General features: G+C 39.8%; 1 protein-coding gene across 1 annotated transcript in view; it reads right to left on the minus strand.

The window, feature by feature from the left end:
• Positions 1–25,202, minus strand: part of GIPC2 (GIPC PDZ domain containing family member 2) — a 93,601-nt gene that overhangs the window by 40,647 nt on the left and 27,752 nt on the right. Inside the window, exons 2-3 of the mRNA XM_082421100.1 lie at positions 18,706–18,891; positions 8,820–9,000 (exon numbers count right to left, since the gene is read on the minus strand). Coding sequence (XP_082277226.1) covers positions 8,820–9,000; positions 18,706–18,891 — 367 coding nt within the window. The remainder of the gene's footprint in view (positions 1–8,819; positions 9,001–18,705; positions 18,892–25,202) is intronic.

A 25,202-nucleotide genomic window follows, 5' to 3' on the forward strand; every position in this document is an offset into this window, starting at 1 on the left:
GTGCTCAGTCCAACGCGGATCCTACCCTGAAGCTCGACCTCCAAGTCAGTGTGTCCAAGCCCAGGGCACAGGGCCTCTTTCACCTCAGATGGCAAGGTCACAGCTCTCACAGCCCTGATATCCCTTTGCAACTCTATCAGGAGTCCTATCACTTCTCATGGGGAGTTACATGGGAATGGGACACTGGTCCTTGATACTGGTGGGACATGCTAGATAAGCCATCTGTCCCATGGCTTATCGCTTTGAGAAAATTCCTTCGCAATATTACCACTGCTCCCAGCCTCCCTCATTCTCAGCTTCAGGACCCTTTCCCTTCAAGGACAAATCAGCTCTCAGCTGAACTGACCTTTGTTTAAATCTGCATTACAGCACATATCATATGGTCTGCATTATAGTCTAAGAGGTAGTAACACATACTGTTAAGTGCAGAAGCCTCAGGAGCAAACAGGAATGGAGTACTATACTAGCACTGAATGACCTCAGGGAGGTATTTAACTGCCCAAAGGCTCAGTTTACTTATCTAGAAAACCTTCATAGGAATGACACAAGGATTGAATCAGGCCAGAATAGAAGTCCTAGTAGCAACGACTTACATTTATGTAGCACTGTGTGCCACGCACTATTCTAAGTGCTTTACGTATATTAACACATTCAATCCCCACAACACTTTATGGATAAGTAAACAGGCATAGAAGGCAGTCAGTAAGTAGTCCAAGATCACATAGGAAGTAAGCAGCAGAGGTAGGAATTCAACCCAAGCACTTTGGCTCAGAATCTATGCTTTTAACCGTTATACCATATTGCTTCTAATAAGCAATTGCTTCAAATGGTAGCTATTCCGGCTATTGATAAACTACCTGATTCTTAATGTATCTGCCTCCTTATGTAAATTGCAAGCTCCTTGAGGACAGTAAACATGCTGACTCATCCATAACAGCTGTTAGGGAGCTGGCTCTGGACACTCACTGCAGGGGTTAGAAGCCTACCTCCCTCGTTCACGAGCTAACTCTAAAATCTTGGACAGATTGCTTAACTTTTTAGAATGGTTGTAAGGATTAAATTATTTCCGACTTAGAAAGTACTTAGAAAAGTGAACGGCGGCTATGACAATGACATACTGATATATTTCATTATTTGATATGAGATGTGATTTACCATCTGTCTTTCCAGGATCCGGAAGAGTGCCAGGGTTCTCAACAAATATTTGCTAATCACCAACTCACCCACATTGTCTGTCTTGCTTCATGTGGGGTTCATCTTGTTTCTAAAATTACTCCTTAAAGAAAGGGCTACACCTTCAAGATAGTATCAATAGTAATAGTAGCAGCTAACTTCTACCAAAGACTTATATGCACCAGGGACTGTTCTATGATTGTTTTTGCGTGTTTAATCATTTAATCCTCACAACGGCCCAATGTGGTCGATACTATTATCTTTACTTTTTGTGTGAGGAAACCAAAGCACAGAAAGGTTAATCCACCCAATGTCACATTAACACACAGCCCATATGTGGCAGAGTCTACAAACTTAACTACTTACACTTTGTTGTCCCTTTTGTAACTTTTTTCGTATTCCACAGGATATTTAGTAGAATTCAGTATATATAAAAGTACCGAACTTCCCTGGTGGCACAGTGGTTAAGAATCCGCCTGCCAACGCAGGGGACACAGGTTCGAACCCTGGTCCGCGAAGATCCCACATGCCGCAGAGCAACTAAGCCTGTGCACCACAGCTACTGAGCCTGTGCTCTAGAGCCCACGCGCCACAACTACTGAAGCCCGTGTGCCTAGAGCCCATGCTCCGCAACAAGAGAAGCCACCGCAATGAGAAGCTCGCACACCGCAACGAACAGTAGCCCCCGCTCACCGCAACTAGAGAAAGCCCGCGCAGCCATGAAGACCCAACGCAGCCAAAAATAATTAATTAATTAATTAATTTAAAAAGAAAAAAAAAGTACCAAAAGCACTGTTGCTTGAAAAATGTTCACTCGAAATAGCATGAATAGTAGAGAGTATTTTTTAAATGTTTGATGTGTCTATCTAAAAAGTCATAAAACTTAAAAGCCAAAGTTTCTCTTAATAGCAAATAGACTTAGTCTTTGAAAATGAGCACATCAGTTAAGCTGAATCACGAAGATGAGGTACAAGTTTTCCAGCTGTGAATGACTCAAGGGAATCGGACGTACTTCACATACTGAACATCCTATTCTGATGGGCACATAGCACAGAAATGAGGTCTCTAAAAGAAGACATAGCCCAGAGATCTGTAACAAAATCTAACCCCAAAACAAAGACTATCGATGCTTTAGGAGGCCAACATTCTTTCAACTCCCTTTCTGTTTTCAAAACACTTTACAGATACATTTCATACCTCCTTCCACAAACCTCTTTCCATAAAGTGGAACAATTACAAATTAAAGAAATTCTCCAGGATAAGTTAAGTGGAGACTTATCTAAATAAAACTGAATCAAAGCCTCATAACATTTAATAATTAAAAGGCCTCATAAGAAAACAAATCAGTTAAACTAGTCTGATCCTTCAGCCAGTGAAATGGAAGAATTAATTTTCACAGCCTTGGGAAAATCTAGGTTTACAGGGCAAACTCTGAAGGGTTGAGCTCATTGTGGAGACATGTTCCTTTTCACTGGCAAAAGAGAAAAGGAAGTGAGCCATGCCCTAAAAAAATTACCACTAGAGACATTCCAGCCGATACTTGATAAGGATTGGGAAGGCTGCCATCAATTCATGGCTAGAAGATGGAAAATTTGGATCGGAACGCAGCTGACCAGGAGAAACCATGTTAGGTATGAATAAGCTTTCCCATTAAATTACAAGTTTTCAACAAGGGGATCATTTAAACCAGTCGCTTTCAAATGTTTTTGTTTTTTGTTTTCTGTGGTTTTTTTGCTGTGACACACAGTGAGAAATATATATAATACATTATATCATGACATAAATTATATATCTGAAACACCCATATGCATACACGGAAACATTGAAACTGAAACAATGCTTACCCTTACTAGGCACAAAGCACTATGGAATTTTCAGTTCTATTCTACTTTGTGCTCTAAACACACCGGTTGAGACCTACTGGCTGAAAAACAGTTATTTAAACCAGCAGAGGAGATTCTGAGGGTATGTTTTATACTAGTCTATTCCTCCCTCAGAGTCCCACAGGCAACTTAGGAAAGCTGCAATGGCGCATCTGCTCTTGGGACAAGTGACTTGTTCCTTGAGCGCTTGGGTAAAGGCCACCCAGAAGCTGGCTCTTCCAAGTCCAGCCATTCCTCACTGTGCCAACTCCTTCTCTTTCTATCCCTTGAAAGCTGGGGTTCCCCCAGGGCTCTGTTTTTGGCCTTTTTCTCTTATTACTCTGAGTAACTGGATCTACTTCCATGGTTTCAAGTTACTCAGAAATCCCATTCCCTAGGCCCCAATTCTAAATGCCCATCTACATCTAACACATTTCCAACTGAACTGTCCCACAGATTTCAAACTCTTAAGGCCCAAAATTGTACTGTACGTGCAATCTCTCTTCCCTGTCTCCTCACCCAAATTTTTCTTTTCTAGTTTTCCTCCTCTTAAGGAATAGCACCACATACAATCCACAAATCCGTGGGTCATCATTTGCAACTTCTTTTCCTATACCTCAACATCCAATGCGTTACCAATTTTACCTTCTTAAATTCAGTGGTATGCAGGTAAATGTTTAACAGTCACCTTTCCAGGTTAAAAAAAAAAAAAAAAAAAAGCCCTGACTTGCAGCACTTGTCTATTTCTGTGACGCAAATACCTCACCAGAGCCAATTTCAAGCAACCGACTTGATGCCACTGAACATGGAATTGAAAAGAGATGAGCACTAATGGCTCCAGCGCACCACCATCTAATCCTCAGAACCATTTCTTACCTCCATGCCTACTGGCACTGCCTCCGGATTTCATCTTGCTTCTCCTCAACACAATAGAGTCTTTATTGACTTCCTGACCTTTTACTCATACCCTACCTCTCTGACATAGTCTCCAAAATACCTCTCTAAAATCCAGGTCTCATTATGCTTCTCCCCTGCCTAAACCCCTTCAGTGGTTCTCCGCTGTCCACTCTTTATCTATATACATAAGGTCCTTGATAATTTGGTGCCCACTGACTCTTGGGCTTTGTCTCTTGCCACACCACCACCTATAACCTCTATTCCAATCACACCCACATACATCATATTCTAAGATATATGATACTGCTTCACGCTTCTGCACCTTTGTTTATTCTATTCCTACTCCCTAGGACAACCTTCCCTGATTTGTTCATTGAGTAAGCCTCTTAAGATTCACCTCAAATTCCTTCTCCAGGAAGCTTTTCCTAAGCTCCTTGGTTGGTTTGATGTATCCCACTTTTAGACCTCCAGTACATTCTATCACCTCTAACACCCTCTATTGAAATTTTTTCATATCCATCTCTTCTCACTAGACATGAGTTTCTTTTTTTTTTCTTTTCTTTTCTCCTTTTTTTTTTTTTTTTTTTTTTTGGTTGTGTTGGGTCTTCGTTGCTGCACGGGCTTTCTCTAGTTGCAGCGAGCAGGGGCTACTCTTCGTTGCGGTGCGTGGGCTTCTCATTGTGGTGGCTTCTCTTGTTGCAGAGCATGGGCTTCAGTAGTTGTGGCATGCAGGCTTCAGTAGTTGTGGCTTGCAGGCTCTAGAGGGCAAGCTCAGTAGTTGTGGCACACGGGCTTAGTTGCTCCGCGGCATGTGGGATCTTCCCGGACCAGGGATTGAACCCGTGTCCCCTGCACTGGCAGGCGGACTCTTAACCACTGTGCCACCACGGAAGTCCCTAGACATGCATTTCTTGAAGGCAAGAACTGGATCTTATTTATAGAATACCAAGTATGTAGTACGGTGATGGAGCACAGTAGGTTCTCGATAAACAGTGACTATTATCCCAGCAACTAGCACCCTAAGACCAGTATATACTAATTACTCAAATATTTATTGAATGAAAACATATTGGTATGTTCTTGCCATCTGCCCAAGGCCAAAGGACTGCTAAGACACCCAACCTATACCTTCTATATTGTCAGAAAGTCCAAGATCTACTGCCATAGTCAAAGAACTTGCACTATATTTTCTTTTTTTGCTTATTGGCCTCTGTATTAGTTTCCTGGGGCTGCCATAACAAAGGACCACATGGCTTAAACAACAAAAACTTATTTTCCTACAGTTATGGGGGCTAGAAGTCTGTTACCAGGGTTACTTTCTTCTGAGGCCTCTCTCCTTGGCTTGCAGTTGGCTGTCTTCATGTTCACAAGGCATTCGCCCCCTACATGTCTCCATGTCCAATTTTTCTCTTCTTGTAAATACACCAGTCATATTGGACCAGGGGGCCACCCTAATGACCTCATTTTAACTTAGTTACCTCTTTAAAGATCCTATCTCCAAATATTGTCACATTCTGAGGTACTGGAGATTAGGACTTCAACATACAAATTTTAGGGGGACACAATTCAGTTCATAACAGCTTCCTACTACACTGTGAGCTTCTCAAAAGGCAGGAGCTATAACTTAGGCTTTTTTTCTTAGTATCTGCTAGGCATAGCAGAGTACCTAGAACACAGCAGATTCTCAAATTATTTGTGGGATACATAAATGAAGGACCTTCCAGGAGTGTAGTCCAAATCTATGGAGTGAGGTCCCTTCCAAATTTGGTGGCCAGCACCAAGAAGAATATGGCTTTAGCCTTCCCCTGAAAGAAAGTTACGATACTGTCATGGTCTCCAGATAGCCCACTGCCGAACAGCCATCTATATAGCACCCAAAACTTAGCAAAATAATAAAATCCTTAAGACTAGACACCCAAAGCCAGTTGACAATACCCTCCTCCCTCCAGACTCATTCTGATACACCAGACTGACAGCATCATGCATGGATAGAGTCAGATTCAAAGTCAAGAGAAAACAAACACTTCTCCACCTAAAGAACAAGATGTAAAAGCTTAGAGAAATGGTTAAATGGACATCTGCCTTTTCCTACCCAAAAGGAAACTTCCTCCCCTTCACTGTTCTGTGTGATTTTGGTGGGCCTGTCAATTATGTAGCCTGCCTTCCCCACTATCAAGACAGACACACGACCTAATAAGTACCCCCTTCCCAGGAATTTGAATCCTAAGTGGGGTAACATGAAGACAGGAAATAACTTCAGGGAGTCAATTAAGCCAGTACCATGAAGGGTTCCTGGTTCACACATCCCTGAAACAGCCTCAGTTCCTACCTTTCCAAGACTTGATTGAACTGTCTTTGTTTCTGAGACCTACTTGATAGTCTTTCCCAAAAATATCTTTTCCTTAAATTAGATAGTGCTTATTCTGTAGCTCTCAAAGAATCTTGACACATATAGTGGCCCCTAGAAGTGGGGTGAGGGTAGTGGTGGATGTAAAATATGGAAATAAAACAGGCAGTAAGGATTCCCTCATCAGTGGTTAAGAAGTTGTGCTCATCATACCTGCTATGCCAGCACAAAGCAGCCAACTACATTATTCCCTCCTATATTTTGGGATACAGTCCACATGCCTCCCCAGCCTAAATCTTTGGGAAGTTGATAGGAAAATCTCAAGATACTGGAGTGTGTGGCTATTTCTGACAGCTTTTGGTAAAGTCCCAAAAATGACTTAGGCCATCTTGGCTGAAGCTATCTGAATGCAAAGAAGAGAATTCTGCCTCATGTAGACTGGTTCTTTCTCCTGGTAGGAATCCACGATGACAGAGTCAGATCATGAAGGACTTTAAATTTGAATCAATGCATCAATGAAAATGCTAGAAAAACACAGGAAGGAAGGAAACATAGCAAAAGATAAGATTGGGATGGACAGAATGGGGCCAAGCCTGGTCCCCCAAGTACCTCCTGATATATATTCCCTCCCTGGCAAAGAGCTAAGTGCTGGAATAAGGCCACAGGGTAAGGAACAAGCTAGCATTGCCTTTATCCTAGAGTCAAAAAGATAGGCACCAAAATTAAGGGCTGAAGGGTGGGCAGAGAAGCAAGGTCTACTTCTAAGAGAAATCCCCAGGCTAGGGCCCAGAGGCAAACATTGATCCACAGAGTGAAAAATGCATATAGACCAGCAGGGGTTACATTGAGTTAAGCTGCCATTGAAACCATGGAAAATAAAAACTTGTCACTGCCCCAAAATCAATCTCCAAGTATCCTAACTCATACCACCAGAATGTGACCTGCCTGAAATAATATACCCCCATTAGGAAAATCCTTTTCAAATTTGTCCATGGAATTCATATGAAGCAAAACAGCAAGTTCAGCCACCGCAGACACATAAGGCAGTGAAGTACACCAACCGTCCACACATGTATCTCAAATATTGAAGGAAAAAATCTAATCATGGAGCAATAATAGCTAAATACAATGACCTCTATAACATTCAAGACTATTACCAACCTAACATCCAAGTTAAGGTGTACCAGCAACTTTCTACAAAAAACACAGGGACCACACAATTTATATGCAGACAAGGAAAAACAGGAAGAGATCGACTCTGGAAAACAGATTCTACGGTAGAAATAAATGTAGAAAGCAATTATATTTCTTGAGCTGTACTAAGAGAATAACTTTGATTTACAAAGAGCCTAAATCAGATACTGTTTATCTCAAACTGCCTACATCCTATCAGTTTATATGCTGTGATACCTGGGAAGCTGGTTACCAAACAAAGCCATTTCAAAAGGGGCTGCTGGATAGAACTCTGCGTGCTGGCCCACCTTCCTCTGTGGGAAGTGAGCTCCGATGCTGTAATGTACCAGGCAGGACCACAGTATCTGCGTCAGTGGTTCCTAGAATGGTCCCTCCAGGAACACTACTGGCATAAGGCATCCTTTTCTTACATCTTCTTGGAACTCTGTCACCCACAAGCAATACCACCTACACTGCATTTCTATTAAATGGCACAGAATCGCTTGGAAGCAGAGAAAATGTTTCAATTTCGTATGGCTAGGATCTGCCCCTTACTTGCTTAGGGTGGGGAAATGTAATTGCCCCGACCCACTGCATTCACCCATCATTGTCATTAACTGCCCTGAGAAAAGCCATTAGAGACAAACTATAAGGAATATTTATACTTTGTGAGCAAGGGAAAGAACATAAGGTGGGTGGAGTCACAGATGAGCAAGGGCAGGCTGAGAATGATTCTGCTGAAGATATTTTAACACTGATGAACACTAGGCCATCATTTGGCTTATTAAAATAGTTCAGGGTAGTGAGAGAGAAGCTGGCACATTTTCCTGTAGATGAGATAGCCCTGGGGGTTTGAACAGCAGTTGCAACACAGCTGCCATGGCTAAAACCAAGCAAGTACAGATGTCACACCAAAGTAGAAGCAATTTCATACCATTCCACACTGCCAAGTTCAAAATGCCAATGGAGGAAAAGTATTGAAGGAAGTCTTTAAAATAGACCAAATAACTACTTTAAATATCAATTCTGTGTGTAACTAAAATTTTTGCTGTTGCGGTCCATGAGTGACAGTTACCACTGTTTAGAGAGCTCAGTCAAAAATCTCCCTGCTCGACAAGATGAACGCAATACAAGGTGCTGTTCTTCGAGCTTGGAACAAATTGAGTCACTATACATGACACTTTATAACTCCAAAATGTCTTTTTAAGAAAATGTCCTTCTAGGTAATTTTTTTCTCCTTCAATGGTTGTTTTCCTTATAAGTAGAGCTTATCTATCACTTCCTATGTTCTTAACTGGTATACAAAAGCACATGGCACCATATCGCAGTACTCATTTCCCTGAGAAAGATAAGCCAAACCGACTTACCAAAGGCCCTCTTAGGTTCTATTAACTTCAAGGTAAAGAGTTCCTCTTTTTTTAATTCCTTTAACTTCTTAGCAACATCAAAGTGACGCCACCCAACGATAGTTTCTCCATTGATGGCTTCAATGTGATCCCCCACACAGATTGTTTTAACTGAGTCAACTATGCTGCCATCTTTAATTCTCTGAAAGAAAATGAAGGGTAATACTTAATATAAAATAGCACTGTGTAACATTACTTATCATGCTGTTGAGACATTACATACAATATACTGACATATCAACAAGGCAGTTTAATGTTCAGTTAAAGACAGAAGCCCAAACAACAAAGACAACCATCCTACTCCCAACCATTCTTCTTTATCATTCAGAATTCAGCTTCCATCACAGTCACCAGCTCCTCTGAGCAGCTTTTCCTGACACCTCCCAGCCCACTCCAAGACTAGGTAAGGTGCCACTCTCATGTCTCTGTAGTACTTTCTGCTACATAAGTTGAGCTCTAAGCTAGGTACTTTACATTTGCCATCTCAATTAATTTTAACAATCTTTATGAGAGCCTCATGTCTTGATCAGAAGATCAAGGAATTTGCCAAGTTCAACAAACCATACTGCAATTGCTCATTTATCTCTCAGTCTCCACTACTGAACTGTAATATCCTTGGGGACAGAGATGGTCTTCTTCACCACTGCCCTGTGCCTAGCACAACGTCTGCACAGAAAAGTCCCTCCATAAATGATTGTTGAATCATTTCAACATGAGGCCCATTACATCAGAATAAAGCTTGAGCTTTTTCTAGCAGCTACAGTTTTTTTTTTTTTTTTAATTTATTTATTTATTTATTTTTAGTTGTGTTTGGTCTTCGTTTCTGTGCGAGGGCTTTCTCTAGTTGTGGCGAGCGGGGGCCACTCTTCATTGCGGTGCACGGGCCTCTCACTATCAGGGCCTCTCTTGCTGCGGAGCACAGCCTCCAGATGCGCAGGCTCAGTAGTTGTGGCTCACGGGCCCAGTTGCTCCACGGCATGTGGGATCTTCCCAGACCAGGGCTCGAACCCGTGTCCGCTGCATTGGCAGGCAGACTCTCAACCACTGCACCACCAGGGAAGCCCCAGCTACAGTTTTTTGTTTTGGTTTTTTTTTTTTAATAAATTTATTTATTTATTTATTTATTTTTTTTGAGCTGTGTTGGGTCTTCGTTTCTGTGCGAGGGCTTTCTCTAGTTGCAGCAAGTGGGGGCCACTCTTCATTGCGGTGCACGGGCCTCTCACTATGGCGGCCTCTCTTGTTGCGGAGCACAAGCTCCAGACACGCAGGCTCAGTAGTTGTGGCTCACGGGCCCAGTTGCTCTGCGGCACGTGGGATCTTCCCAGACCAGGGCTCGAACCCGTGTTCCCTGCATTGGCAGGCAGATTCTCAACCACTGCGCCACCAGGGAAGCCCTTAGCTACAGTTTTTTAAACCTTAGTTACAAATGCAAGACAAGAATTGGTACAACCTTAGTTAAGAATATTGATACTTAAGAGACAGGTGTGGTTACCAGTTGGGGAGCCAATGAGGATGTTATACCATCACTGTTCATTCATGTATTTTAGGTGAGGAGAACTTAGGACCCAAGGAGAAACATCAAATTGGTCTTTCCTATCATACGTATGTACAATACATCAGTAGTGCAGAGTTTCAAGATGAGGTGTAAGACTCCCTAACATAATCCTAAGATTTTCTGAAAGGATTTTAGGGACAGAAGCTCCAGAAAACTCTGCACAGGTAACAGCCCCACAGAGGATGTACAAATTCTTCAACAGTGGTGAGGAACAGGGCAAAATGCAGGCCACCGTCTGCCTCGGGCATCACAAATCCTTTGTGAGAATGACAGGCTGGAAATATTAGGGGCTGCTGCTATTGTGTAACTGAAGTGTGTGTATTCCCCACTCTTGCCAGGTGGAGTAACAGCATCTTCTGAGTCAGCAGGGGATTGATCATTGCATCCACGAGTTGAGAGACAAACCGATCTCAAGTACCCCAACATCTCCATAATACTGTCATAAGAAAAAACAAGTTGTAGAAGACTAATCTAGAAAGGTTGGGCATTTTTAATTTTTAAATTGTATTACAATATACCAAAACTTACAGTGGGTTTCTGTTTTACCCCCCAATTTTAAGAACACTGCTATGTTCACTGTAATAACTGTTAATAGGCTTTATGCAAATGACACAATAATGCTTATTCACACGGAGATTATTGTCATTACAGGTAGTTAATTTTAAAGGAAAAAACCCAGAAATTTCATAATCTAAGTGACAATTTTTTTTAGTAAGTCCATATTTGACACATAAACTAGAGAAACAAACAAGGGTAACCACAACAAACCACTCAGTACAACTGGAGTTTCTAAACTGTCATAGAAACATAAGTAAGATTAAACAAAAGACTAGAGTTTAAAGAAACAAAGCAAAAAAATCTAATATTCTGTCATCTAACCTTTCTTAAGTCACTAGAGAATGTGAAAATCTATAACTCTGACTTTCTTAATTTTTATTCTAATTTGTTTCTTGATACATTCTGAACCTATTTTTTCCTTTGATCAACTATACCATACAAATTTCAGTTCCACATATTTTTAGTTTAAGACTTACTGTTGTAATTTTATTAAAAATAAGCACTATATAAAACTAAATGAAAGACTTTAAAGACATGTATGAATCTTACCAGTAAATTAAAGGGCAGAGTAACAGAAATCTAGGGTCACCAGGGCCTATGAGTAGCCACAGGTCACAAGAAAGGTGCCCAGAGAGAGGGAGGAAAGGCGGTTACCAGAAGTCAGCAGGTAGCAAGGTGAGAATCCAGGTGGGCAAGAGGAAAGTCAAAGCATATGTAATCATCAGGGCCAGTGGATAAGAATCTGGGATGAAGAGAGAGGAAAATCAACATAAGAAACTTGGAGAAGGGCACCATAAGGTGAACCAGATATAGAGGCAAAGTGGGAGACACTGATGATATATTTTGTGGGTGACCTGAGCCTTAGCTTCCTAAATAGATAGAATAAAGAATGAGGTAGCAACTGAGACAAGTTTCTGCAATTTAATATACTTTAATAATCATACCATAACTTGACAGAGATTAATAATATTGCTAAAAGTGCTACTCAGGCACAAAGGACCAGGAAGAAAAAAGAGGCATTAATTCTATATTTATATTTACTGAGTTACTTAATATCATTCTCTTCAATACTTAGAACTTTCTCTCATCTGGCTTTGGAGCTTGATGCTGCAAAATGTGAAGACAACATTAAATATTTTTGGAAGGTAGGATTTACAATATTATTAAACTTAGAGGTTCCCAAACATTTCAGACCGTTATTATATTAACTTCTATTAATTCATCCCATATAGTTACAAAATTCTATCTTCTCATCACAGATCAGCAGAACTCTAGGGTGGCATCCCACCATCCTCAAAGTCTTAAGCACTGACTCGAGGTTGTTTGAGCCGACCCTGCCCACATGGTCAGCAACTCTGAGTCTCTGCTGCTGACCCTCCAAACACTGTCCTCAAACCTTGTTCATAATAATAAACATTCAGATTAACAACTGTAAATAGCTATTTCATTTAGTCCTAACAAGCTTGGGAGGGGAAATATTTAATATTCCTTTAGTGAATGAGGAAATCAAAGCACAGTGATGACATGGCTTAACCAAAATAACACAGCTAATAAATAAGAGAACTGCTTTTCAAACAGAGGTGGTATAATTATGAGACATCATGCTCTTTCCTCAAAACACTCCCAATCAAACAGATCTAACTAACCCAAATGTCTGGTTAAGAAAGAAAGAAAGTCACATGAAGAATTCAAGATCTTCTGACTCAAGACCAGAGTTTGGGGTTGTAGTTTTCCAAGATGATCTATCACCTTGATAATCATTTTACGATATGTAAGTGTATCAAATCAATACATTGTACACCTTAAATTTACACCATGTTATATGTCAACTATACCTCAATAAAACTGGAAAAAGGTAAAAAGGTGACCTATCACCTTTGAACTATTTTTTTTTTTTTTTTACAAACCCCACCCTCCTACTTTACTTTTTCTTACCTCTACTAAAGCTGTTCTTCATCTATATCATGGCCTCCAGATCTCAAATATTACCTCTTTTCTCAGATCACCACTTCTATTCTTGCTTTACATGCCTCTTCTCAGAGATCCTACCTTCCGTCCCAGAACTGCCCCCTCACCCGCTCCCCGAGTCCCTTGACCTTGTACAATTATTAGTTCTGGATAATTAAATAATCAAAATATTAGAAATATACGAGTACCGTATTTCTCAAAGGATCATGCTAAAATGTGATTTAGTTCTAGTAAAGTAAAAGTATCCCAAATCATACAGATTTCTATAAGAAGATATTCTGAAAATGACAGTTCTGTGGTTATTTATAAGTTACTTCAATTCTAAATCAACTTAGGTTTTCGTTTCTTAATTGCATACTATAAGCCCTTATTTTATTTTGAATCTAAAAGTATTCTCTTCTGTTAAACTAGGGATCAGCAAACAACGGTTCATAGGTCAAATCTGGCCTACCACTTGTTTTTATACGACCCATGAGTTATGAATGGTTTTACCTTTTTTAATGGTTGGGAAAAAATAAAAGAATATCTGTGACATGTGAAAATTATACAAAATTCAAATTACAGTGTCCATAAATAAGATTTTACTAAAAGACACCTATGCTCATAGTTTAAGTATTGTATATAAATTCTGTGCTACAACGTTGAGTTGAGTAGTTGCAACAAAGACTGTATGACCCTAAAATTTAATGAAGCCTAAAATATTCACTATCTGGCCCTTTATAGAAAATGTACGCCAACTCTGGTCTTGAACTATTTTAGGAATTTGTAGAGTTTGTTGTAAGTATACTCTGATTTTTCTGATTAAGTTATTTATATACATTTTCCTGGGAAATGTTAAGACTTGGGTACAAAAGTTATAAATGTTTAAGTCTGCTGTCTTTCCACCTGAAGAGGCTTATCGGTGAGAACCATGCGGTACTAGTAAATACATTTCTCTGCCGTCGATCCCATCTCCTAATTATGTGATGATCTGTTGTTGTTGCTATTATTAAGGTATTAGCTATCAATTATAAGTACTATCAAACATTTCAGAGGTGTCATCAGTTTATACCCAAATAATCCTATAAAGTAAGTGCTAATATTCCATTTGAGAGAAGGCACAGAAATGACTTTAATGACTTGCTCAAGGTTACACAGCAAGTAAATAAATGGTTGAAGCAAGACCAAAAGCAGGCCTGATTCTAAAGCCCGTGGTCCTATGCACCACACTGCACTGCCTTCCTAATCATGGACTCCTTCCTCCTCACCCTTGTCTGAATCCCCACTACACTGTCCTCTTACATCAACCTTCACTGACTTCCAGCCACTGCTAAAAGCATATCAAGTACTCATTTCAGCAGCACATACACTAAAATTGGAACCATACAGAGAAGATTAGCATAGTCCCCAAACAAGGATGACATGCGAACTCTTGGAACATTACACTTTTTCTGCTTATCTTGGCAAAAAACACTGGAAGAGTGAGCCAGAAATTAACAAAATTGATTACTTTAAGGAGTGGGGAAAATGAGTAATGGGGATCACAGAAGGAGCGACATCTCTGAATACATCTTTTATTATAGTTTTAACTTTTGAAACCATTTTACATACTCAGAAAATTAAATCAACATGAGAGGAAAAACTCAAACTCAATTTGAAGAGAAGCAAATGGATTCAACAGTATTTCAAATGAATAAAAATCATGGGGTGGGGGAAGGAGGGGCAAGTGAGAAACTATTCCAAGTTAACTCCTGAAGAGAATACTTTGTGTACATACATTTAAAGACAAAAAATGCATATAAATCTTGAACTCTTAATAGATTTTTCAGAGTACGAATACAGCAATTCTGAAACTTTTATGTATATTGTAGAACTAAGGAAATAAGTAAATATTTCAATAATTTTGAGAGCAAATATTTTAGTGGGGAAGCCAAGGTAGAACCTTGTGGGGCAGGACTGGAATTGGAGGCATAATTATGAAATCATAATTCCTAAAATACATGTTTTCTAACCCTTTCTGTGGTAACTGAAAGGACCTAGAAACACTGACACTCAGGTAGCAATGAATGCATGCAACCAGCTTCAGATCTTGATTTTGAAATACCCATCCTCACTAAGAAAGAGAGCTCCTTGAAGAATGGTTGATTCCAAGCCTGGGGAAAAGAAGATAAAAGATGATCGTAGAACATCTTGTTGTACCAGAAGGAAGGAATTCCTCAATAAAATAATGGGAGGCAGGTCAAAAGGATACAGGATCCAGCTGAAAAGGACTCCTGCAAGACAAATCTCAGGAAATTGGAGCATCAAAATAAATGATGGTAATGGACCCGCTGAATAAGAAACTGACAACAAATAAGGACCTACTGTATAGCACAGGGAACTCTACTCAATACTCTGTAATGACCTACATGGGAAAAGAATCTAAAAAAGAGTGGATTTATGTATATGTATAACTGATTCACTTTGCTGTACAGCAGAAACTAACACAACATTGTATAATCAACTATACTCCAATAAAAATTAATTTAAAAATCATGTGTCCATTGCTAATAGATAATAAATAAGTGGAGTGCTTTATTACAATAGAATATTTTTTTTAAATATATAGGAAATGATGGAATTAGAAAGACCGCCATTTGGCAACCATTAAAGACCAAGTCAGGCAAGACTCATCAATAGATGCTAAATTTGTGGGGTGCAAGTAAGAGAACAAGATATATACATAATCTCAAAGTATCTCCCCACAAATTATTAATTACGAAGGAAAATATAACTTTGCAGTGAATAAGACTGGCAGATACTACCTTACACAAGGGAAAAAATTAACATCATGAATAATGAGACAAACCAATAAAATGCACCTTCTGAGGTAATACACTGAGAAGGACACAACATCACTTATCTAATTTTCCTGCCAAAAATGCATAATAACCTGTTTCACAACATGAAGAGACATCAGAAAAGTCCAAATTGAGGGATATCCTGTAAAAGGCTGAGGAACTATTCTAGAGTAAAGATGACTAAAAAGACATGATAACTAAATGAAATACATGATCCTGTACTGGACTTATACCAGGAAAAAAATGCATTGCTAGGACAACTGATAAAATTGCAATATGGACACTAGATTGACAGTATTGTATCGCTGTTAGGTTTTCTGAATTTCATAACTGTACTGTAGGTATATTAAAGAGAATATTTTTGTTCTTAGAAACTACATTCTGAAGTATTACTGTATAAAGAGACATAATATACGCACTCCACTTTTTCCAATGGCTCAGGAAAAATTACATATATGTATATGTGTGTGTACATATACACACACATACGTGTTGTGTTTAAGAGAATAAAGCAAATGTGGCAAATGGTAAAAGTTTTTTGAGTAAAGGGTATCATGTGAGTTCTTTGTGTTATTACACTCTTTCAATAAGTCTGAAATCATGCCCTCCACAATTTAAAAAAAATCATATCAACCTTGTACACAGTATGATATTCATTTCTCTTCTAAGTTGAACTGTAAATTGGAGGTTTGGCTTAGGCTCCACTTTCTCTTTGACACCATGTTCTCTGTCCCCACAGGCCTAGTGACTAGTAATCTGAGGCAGGCACATGTTTGAAGGGGCATAAAAAAATAGAAACACAAGCCCTGGACATCAGAGGCTAAGGTCTAAAACATTCATGCGTGTTTGCAAAACTTCCAAGCCCTTCCCTGCTGACATTAGAATGGCATTGCTCCATGTACCTCATGTCCTGAGCTTCCCCCAGATAATCCCACATGACTTTCCCAACTCACGGATTTTCCATTTGGTCACCCACTCAACCTTCAGCAGAGTCATATCTTTTGCAGAGCTAAAAATAGCCGTTCTATCAAGTGGGAAGTTAAATAAAGTACTATTTACAGTTAAGAAGATAACTTCCCTAAGGCTATTTTTTTCAATGATGACAATGCATCAGCAAATCAAGGATTTGGACCAAAAAAAGGCATGAAACTTTATCACTAATTCTAAGCTCAGTGGGTAGGACTGCCAGCTCTGGAGTCAGATCGCTTGGATTCAAATCCTGAATTTGTCCAGCTGCATAACATTGGGCAAGCTGCTTAACCTTCCCAAACCTGTTTCTACATCTATAACAGTTGATAATAGTGCCTACCCAGAGATGAACCTCACAGACATGTGAGCAAAAGCCAGAAACAGCAGAGTACATAATATGTGATTCCACTTTCATGAAGTACAAGAACAAGCAAAACTATGGTGATAGAGGTCAAAATAGTGGCTACCTTTGTGGGGGAAGGGTATTGACCGAGAAGGAGCACAGGGGAGCCTTCTGGGTTATGGAAATGAAATTTCCCTTACTCTGGGTGGTGTTTACACAGATCTGTAAACATTCGTTAAAGGTGTACATCTGTTACATCTCAACAAAAAAGTAATTAAAAAGAAAACATGATACCAAATGGAATTGTTGTGAGCATTAAAATGAGAAAACGTATGCAAAGTGTCTAGTACCTGACAAGCATTCAATATAAGTCAGTGTTATTACAGCTACTTATTACAGGGAATTCCCTGGTGGTCCAATGGTTAGGACTCGGCTCTTTCACTGCCGAGGGCCGGGGATTTCAAGGAACTAAGATCCCACAGGCTGTAATGCACGGCCAAAAAACACCCAAAAAAACAAAAAAACACAACTACTTATTACAATAATAGAATTGTTATTTAAGAGATGAATCTTTTCACCATTCTCAGTTCTTAACAGTTTTTCATACCATTTCAAACTTCCTTCTTTTGCCTTTGCAGCTCTATATTGCTCTTTGTATTTAGATAAAGTAATTACAGTTGACCCTTGAACAATGCAGGGGTTAAGGGAGCTGACCTTCTATGCAATGGAAAGTCCTGGTAAAAAATCCCACCGTGTGAACAGTTCCCCATATTCACAGTTCTGCATCCACAGATTCAACCAACCCTGAACTGCATTACACTGTAATATTTACTACTGAAAAAAACCTGAGTGGACCCACACAGTTCAAACCTGTGTGGTTAAACAGTCAACTGTATATAGTTCAGATATTTTTGAAGAGCATTTTTTTAAAGTAAATAAGGTGGTCAAAAATATGTGCACTTGGAAATAACACAAAATCAATGGAAATCAGCATGGAAGTCACCACATGTTGAGGAGCAACAGACCTACAAGAGCCCATGAGGATAAGTAGGCACCAGAGCCAGGCTTTCCTTTTCAGTAAATGCTAAATTCTAGAGGAAGTTTAATCTGAAGGGAAAAAAAATCAAAAAAAAAAAAAAAATTCAAGGAAAGAGTAAACCAAAGAATGGTGTTGGAACTTCCCTGGTGACTCAGTGGTTAAGAATCCGCCTGCCAACGCAGGGGACGCGGTTCGAGCACTGGTGTGGGGAGATCCCACATGCCGCAGAGCAACTAAGCCCGCACACGGCAACTCCTGAAGCCCCCGCTCGCCGCAACAGAAAAGCCACCGCAATGAGAAGTCCGTGCACCGCAACGAAGAGTAGCCCCCGCTCACCGCAACTAGAGAAAGCCTGCGTGCAGCAACGAAGACCCAACCCAGCAAAAATAAATTAAATAAAATAAATTAATTTTTAAAAAAAAGAATAGTGTCTTTGAAACATTTTTTAAAGGAAACATTACCAATATATCCATCCCTGTCGAGTCAGCTCTCACTCCAAAGATCATTTCAAACTTTCTTTGACCTGGTAGATTTTCATATAATATAGATTATATGTTACCCTTAGTTAAGTCACACAGTTATTTTTTAAGACTTACCTTTATAAAAGCATAGCCAGCACCATTATCTGTAATGGTGAGACCAAGTGAATCCTCAGATTTATACACATTCACTTCTTTTTTGATCCCTTTCACATGGGCAAATATGAAATCTTCAAGACCTATCTGTGCTCCTAAGAGTTTTCCCATGTCAACTTTAGGTGTATTTAAAGTGCAATATAAGATCTGCAAAGAGAAAGAAATACTTTAGGTCAGTTTCTACCGGAAAACATTCTGATCATTAGTTTATTTAATAAATACTTGAGTGAAATAGTCCTCAATTTATGATGTAAGCAGTTATATCATTAACATTAGGCGATATGAACTGTTTCCTATAGGCCAAGCTCTGTGTTAAGCAATTTATATCCATTATCATATTTAATCCTCACAATAGCTTTATAAATACATTATCATCTCCATATTACCAATAAGAAAATTGAGACTTAATGAGAGTAAGCAATTTGTCTAAGGTCACAAAGATAGTACTTGTCAGAGCCAGGATTCAAGCTCAGGTCTCACCAACTTCGTAGCGGTTTACACTCCTATGTTACTTGCCATTTACAATGCTGACATCGAAGGTTGTGTTCCCAAAAGTGAGGTCATGATATGTATACCACAGTGAAAACATAGGCAAGACTATTTTGGAAAATTCGCTTTTTTAAATGAGGAAATTTTTATTCATTTTTCATTTTTGTGCTTAAGAAAGTAATTAATGAATGAGGTAGTAAAACAAAAATGTCTAAAACATGTCTAAAATGGACCTCAACTAGTCCAATCCCTTGGCTTTTTTTTTTTTAATAAATCTATTTATTTATTTATTCATTTTTGGCTGCATTGGGTCTTCACTGCTGCACACGGGCTTTCTCTAGTTGCAGCGAGCGGGGGCTACTCTTTGTTGTGGTGCGCGGGCTTCTCAATCCAGTGGCTTCTCTTGTTGCAGAGCATGGGCTCTAGGCGCGTGGGCTTCAGTAGTTGTGGCATGTGGGCTCAGTAGCTGTGGCTCGTGGGCTCTAGAGCACAGACTCAGTAGCTGTGGCACACGGGCTTAGTTGCTCCCCGGCATGTGGGATCTTCCCGGACAAGGGCTCGAACCCGTGTCCCCTGAGTTGGCAGGCAGATTCTTAACCACTGCGCCACCAGGGAAGTCCCAATCCCTTGGCTTTAAGAAAGGGGGAACTGAGGTCTGGAGAGGCTAATGCAACTTGATCAAATTCACTTAATGGTAGAAACAGAAAGACTGAAATGGTGAGAAGTTGTGTGGAGGTTTTAAAGGGACTTCTTACGTTTACCCAGTCTTTATTTGACCTCATTTTCCTTCAAAAATACAATTCATTTTACTAAAATCTGCAGTGCTACTCTTAAGTTTGCCAACCATAATTTGGGTAATTTGTGAGGCCCAGATACAAAATGGAAGAGGAGAAGGAGGGTTAAGAACATGCCATTGGTTTCAAGATTAAGTTCGGGACTTCCCGGGTGGCACAGTGGATAGGAATCCGCCTGCCAATGCAGGGGACATGGGTCTAATTCCTAGCCCAGGAAGACCCCACATGCCAAGCGAAGCAACTAAGCCCATGCGCCACAACTACTGAGCCCGAGTGCCACAACTACTGAAGTCCATGCGCCTAGAGCCCGCGCTCCTCAACAAGAGAAGCCACTGCAAGGAGAAGCCTGTGCACTGCAACGAAGAGTAGCTCCTGGTCACCGCAACTAGAGAAAGCCCGCATGCAGAAAAGAAGACCCAATGCAGCCAAAAATAAATAAAATCTTTAAAAAAAAAAAAAGATTAAGTTCAATAAATAAATATTTATTGAGTACCTTCTACATACCAAACAAAACTTTCTTTCTTTTGGTGGTGGGGGCCCTCGGCAGTGAAAGCACAGAGTCCTAACCACTGGACCGCCAGGGAAATCCCTAATACAGGTTTTTTATATCAAAATGGCTAAATGAAAATTTTTACCTTTTGTTATCAAGTGACGTTTGCCAAAGATACAGTCAGCCTTTCCTCCATCCCTGAGACTTGCTTCAGCCCTCACTTCCAACCCTCTCCCAACTTCCCAGAGTTTCACACCATTCCTGATTCCCCTGGAACCTTGAGCTTTAATGAATTCATAAGCCTCTGGAAGCCCAGAAACTGTGCAATTACTATTTGTTAAATGGCTTTTTAAGCCCTATCAAAATATGTCTGAATTGGAACAGCTCTCCCTGCTCTACAGTTAGAGGTCCAGCAAGGTTGGCAAAGCCCCTATCAAATCCCAGAAGTATATGAAAGGTACTAGTGATAAGGACGAGGAAGAGGCCAAAGGTACAGAAGAATTAACGCCCACAGGGAAGAACTACTGCCGCCGCCCTTTCCTCTTTTCACCCAGGTCTGTAGTGAGCTGTTCTAACTGGTGGGCCTTTAACACAAAGGGTTGTTAACCTTTGTGTCCCGATGAAGACATAATATATTCAGCTTTATAGTTACTCTTTGCAAATACTCACTGGTGTTAAATTTTTATTATTCACAGGGGGCGGCGAGTCATTTAAGCCAATGATGGCTCCTATTTCTTATTCCAGTTGTGAAGTCAGTGGTATAATTAGTCCACTAACAAAAATCATTAATCATGGTTAGTCAGGGGGAGGTAGTATGCATAGAAAACAGCTTTTCTGGCTTCCTTTCTCAAAATGATGGAAAGTGAGTAGAACAGTTTTCTCCTTGTCGTTTTTTCCCGTGAAAATCTGTTAATGGTGCTCATAGTGGATCCCAACCACCACTAATAAGCAACTTACCAAGTAGACCGATGATCTTATTTGCAAAGCAGAAATAGAGACACAGACGTAGAGATCAAACGTATGGATACCAACGGGGAAGGCGGGGGGATGAATTGGGAGACTGGGATTGACATATATACACTATTGATACTATGTATAAAATAGATAACTAATGAGAACCTACTGTATAGCACAGGGACCTCTACTCAATGCTCTGTGGTGACCTAAATGGGAAGGAAATCCAAAAAAGAGGGGATATATATGTATACGTATAGCTGATTCACTTTGCTGTACAGTAGAAACTAACACAACATTGTAAAGCAACTATACTCTAATAAAAATTAATTTATAAAAAAGTAACTTACCAAGTAGACAGGAAATAAAACATTAAAACATAATGATGATAAAACAGGGTAGGGAAAAAAGCCCCAAACAGGAAATCCCACACAAACTGAACTTCTAGCTACTAAGCTACCTCCTTTCTTTCAATCTTTTCACATGCTTCACTACAGAGCAAATATTAGATTTCCTGTAGATATAACCCTTTCCCACTGTGCTTCCTCCCCTGCAGAATAACGTTCCACTCCGGGCAGCCAGAAGTTGGCAGCCAAGGCATCGGGGTTTTCTTTCCTGGAAGGAGTAGAGCCATGGAATAGAGCTCCACAGAAAGTTGTGTTGAAAACCGGCAGAAATGTAATGGTCCCTGGGAGGTGGAGTAAGAGCCCTCTGTAGCAGCAGGTAACTAAAGCTCCGCGACTTCAGATCAGTTCCTCAAGGGAGGATAAAAACCTATCACTCACACGATCTCAATGCCCAGCCATCAGCAAATACATCTGTATGTCATAAAGTCTAGAGATTCAAATACTCCTCGTAGATACTGCATTTTGAACTGAAAAATAAGAAATGCTTTCTAAATGCTGCAAAGTTCGTGCTCATTCATCTACTCACAATCATCTATTGGACACGTGCTTTTTGTCAGGTTCTGTGCTGCACGCTGGGTGTACAAAGATGACTAGGACCAGTCCTCATACACAAGGAACTCCCAGGCTGGTAGATGCTCCACTGAGGTACAGTGGGGCAACATAACCCAATTGTAATATAACAGTCCTGGATATTTAAACCAAAAAGGAACCACAAATACACATCATGAAGCTTCCTACCTCCATTCATACATTTTCTTCAATCCAAAATCTAAAAGGCCTGCCCGCCCACCCCCAACTCTACCCCCATGCTCTTGTCTATTGAGACTCTGTAGGAATGTGACTGCCCGGGTGGAATCACTCTTTCCACTTCACTCACAACGTTTAAATCTAGCACCTCATTCGAGTGTCTGAGTCACCTTGCCTTCAACTCCAATTGGTGTAACACGTATCTGTCACCCTCACTCAGAGAGGCGAGATCTCAGTCATCTTTCTCCTACAATGTCTAACACAGTGCACTGCTCGGTTTATATCCGAATGTCACTGCACATTCACTTACCTCGTTTAATAAAACCTACCTGTGTACTAGGTTTTATTAACCTCATTTTGTGGATGAGAAAATTATGACTTCATCCAATTAGCACAATGTTTAAATGTTTAATGTTAAAAGAAAGAAAAAACAATACAAGAAAAGAAACACTGAAGTGGTTATATAATCAATGTTCCTCTAACAAATACTTGGTTACAGAGATATACTAGAGAAAAGATATACTAGATAAAAGTAGTACGACATAGTACTTAACGTCATTTTTTATACTCTCTGGTGCACAAACTAAATCAAAAGAAAGTAAACTCAGGGTAAGGTACCATATAAGGAAAATTATCCATCCATTAGATATACCTTTCTGATGTTTTTTCATTGTAAAATGAAATCCTTAACATCTTCTGGGGTATCTATATTTGATGCTTTACCACCATCATTGCCAATTTTCATAAGATTGATGGAGTTCTCATGACTATTCCACTTTCTAGAGCAGCACTACTCAATATAAATGTAACAGAAGCTACATAATTTTAAATTTTCTAAAAATCACATTAACAAAAGATATAGGTGAAACTAATTTCCTCATATAATCCCATATATCCAAAATATCATTTCAACATATAATCAATTATTTTTAAAATGAAATTGAGAGTTTACATTTTTATTAAGTTTTTTTTTCCCAGTCGCCCAATTCATCACACCACCATCCCCACCCACCGCCGCTTTCCCCCCTTGGTGTCCATACGTTTGTTCTCTACATCTGTGTCTCAATTTCTGTCCTGCAAACCGGTTCATCTGTACCATTTTCCTAGGTTCCACATATATGCGTTAATATACGATATTTGTTTTTCTCTTTCTGACTTACTTCACTCTGTATGACAGTCTCTAGATCCATCCACGTCTCTACAAATGACCCAATTTCGTTCCTTTTTATGGCTGAGTAATATTCCATTGTATATATGTACCACATCTTCTTTATCCATTCATCTGTCAATGGGCATTTAGGTTGCTTCCATGACCTGGCTATTGTAAATAGTGCTGCAATGAACATTGGGGTGCATGTGTCTTTTTGAATTATGGTTTTCTCTGGGTATATGCCCGGTAGAGGGATTGCTGGGTCATATGGTAATTCTATTTTTAGTTTTTTAAGGAAACTCCATACTGTTCTCCTTAGTGGCTGTATCAGTTTACATTCCCACCAACGGTGCAAGAGGGTTCCCTTTTCTCCACACCCTCTCCAGCATTTGTTGTTGTTTTTAAGATCTGGTGTATATTTACCCTTGCATTTTATCTCAATTTGGACTAGCGACACTTAAAGTGTTCAATATCTATATTTGGCTAGCAGCTACCATATTAGGCAGCTCTGTTCTAGAATCCCATGTCTTTAACAATTTTATACTTTGTATTTTTCCCATCTCCATATAACTATACATGTCACTCCCTCAGCCAAAAATGCCATAGCTTAAACTCAACTTCTAAACCCAGTCATATCTGTCAAAACCTTCCCCATCCAATAAAGTCTAACTAAACTACATTTTCTAATAACACCCTAAGCTAATGTTATTCCTTCACCTTCTATATACCTATTAAATTTCATACATTTGTTGTGGAACTTACCATGTGCTGCTTTGTAAACTTTTAGCAGGTAAGGATTCATCTTATTGTCACATTTGTCTTATTGTGTGCCTGTCACCATGATTTATAGGAGATGTGGCTTAATGAAAGGAGAAAGGTATTGCCCTTTGGGGCCAGATTTGTTATTGTGCTGGACATCAATATCTACAGTACCCATTCCCCTTCCCCGTCAAGTTTCATTCCTCATTTTAAGCCATATGGTAGCTTGGGTAGGAGTGACCCATCCTCAGTTCCATCAGAAATGAATCGTAGTTAGGTTTAAATCAGTTAACGACTAATTCATAATCCAACTTAGGCCAATAACATACAAGAAAGAATTTGTTGGGGTTTCTGGGGAAGGAATCTTCTTTTCCACAGAAGCTCCTAGAAAGGTGTCTCTATCCCTCTGATGTGAAATCTAACTACTGCAGCTGTCACTTCAACATTACAAGACTGACCCTGGGGACAAAGCTGGCACATGGAGAAGGGCAGAGACTCTAGATCCAGCCTCACCTAAAGACAGTCAGTAATGGACACTGGAAGTTGTCCACCCCTTTCATCTCCTAAGGTAATCTTCCGATATCAGGTAGCTATACTTCGTGTGTGCTTTGGAGGAAAATGATTTACCTCCTGTGTTACAGGCATAAGGCTTAGACTAGTAGAAGTGG

Source organism: Balaenoptera physalus, assembly GCF_965194825.1.
Source record: "Balaenoptera physalus genome assembly, chromosome: 1".
Lineage (NCBI taxonomy): Eukaryota > Metazoa > Chordata > Mammalia > Artiodactyla > Balaenopteridae > Balaenoptera > Balaenoptera physalus.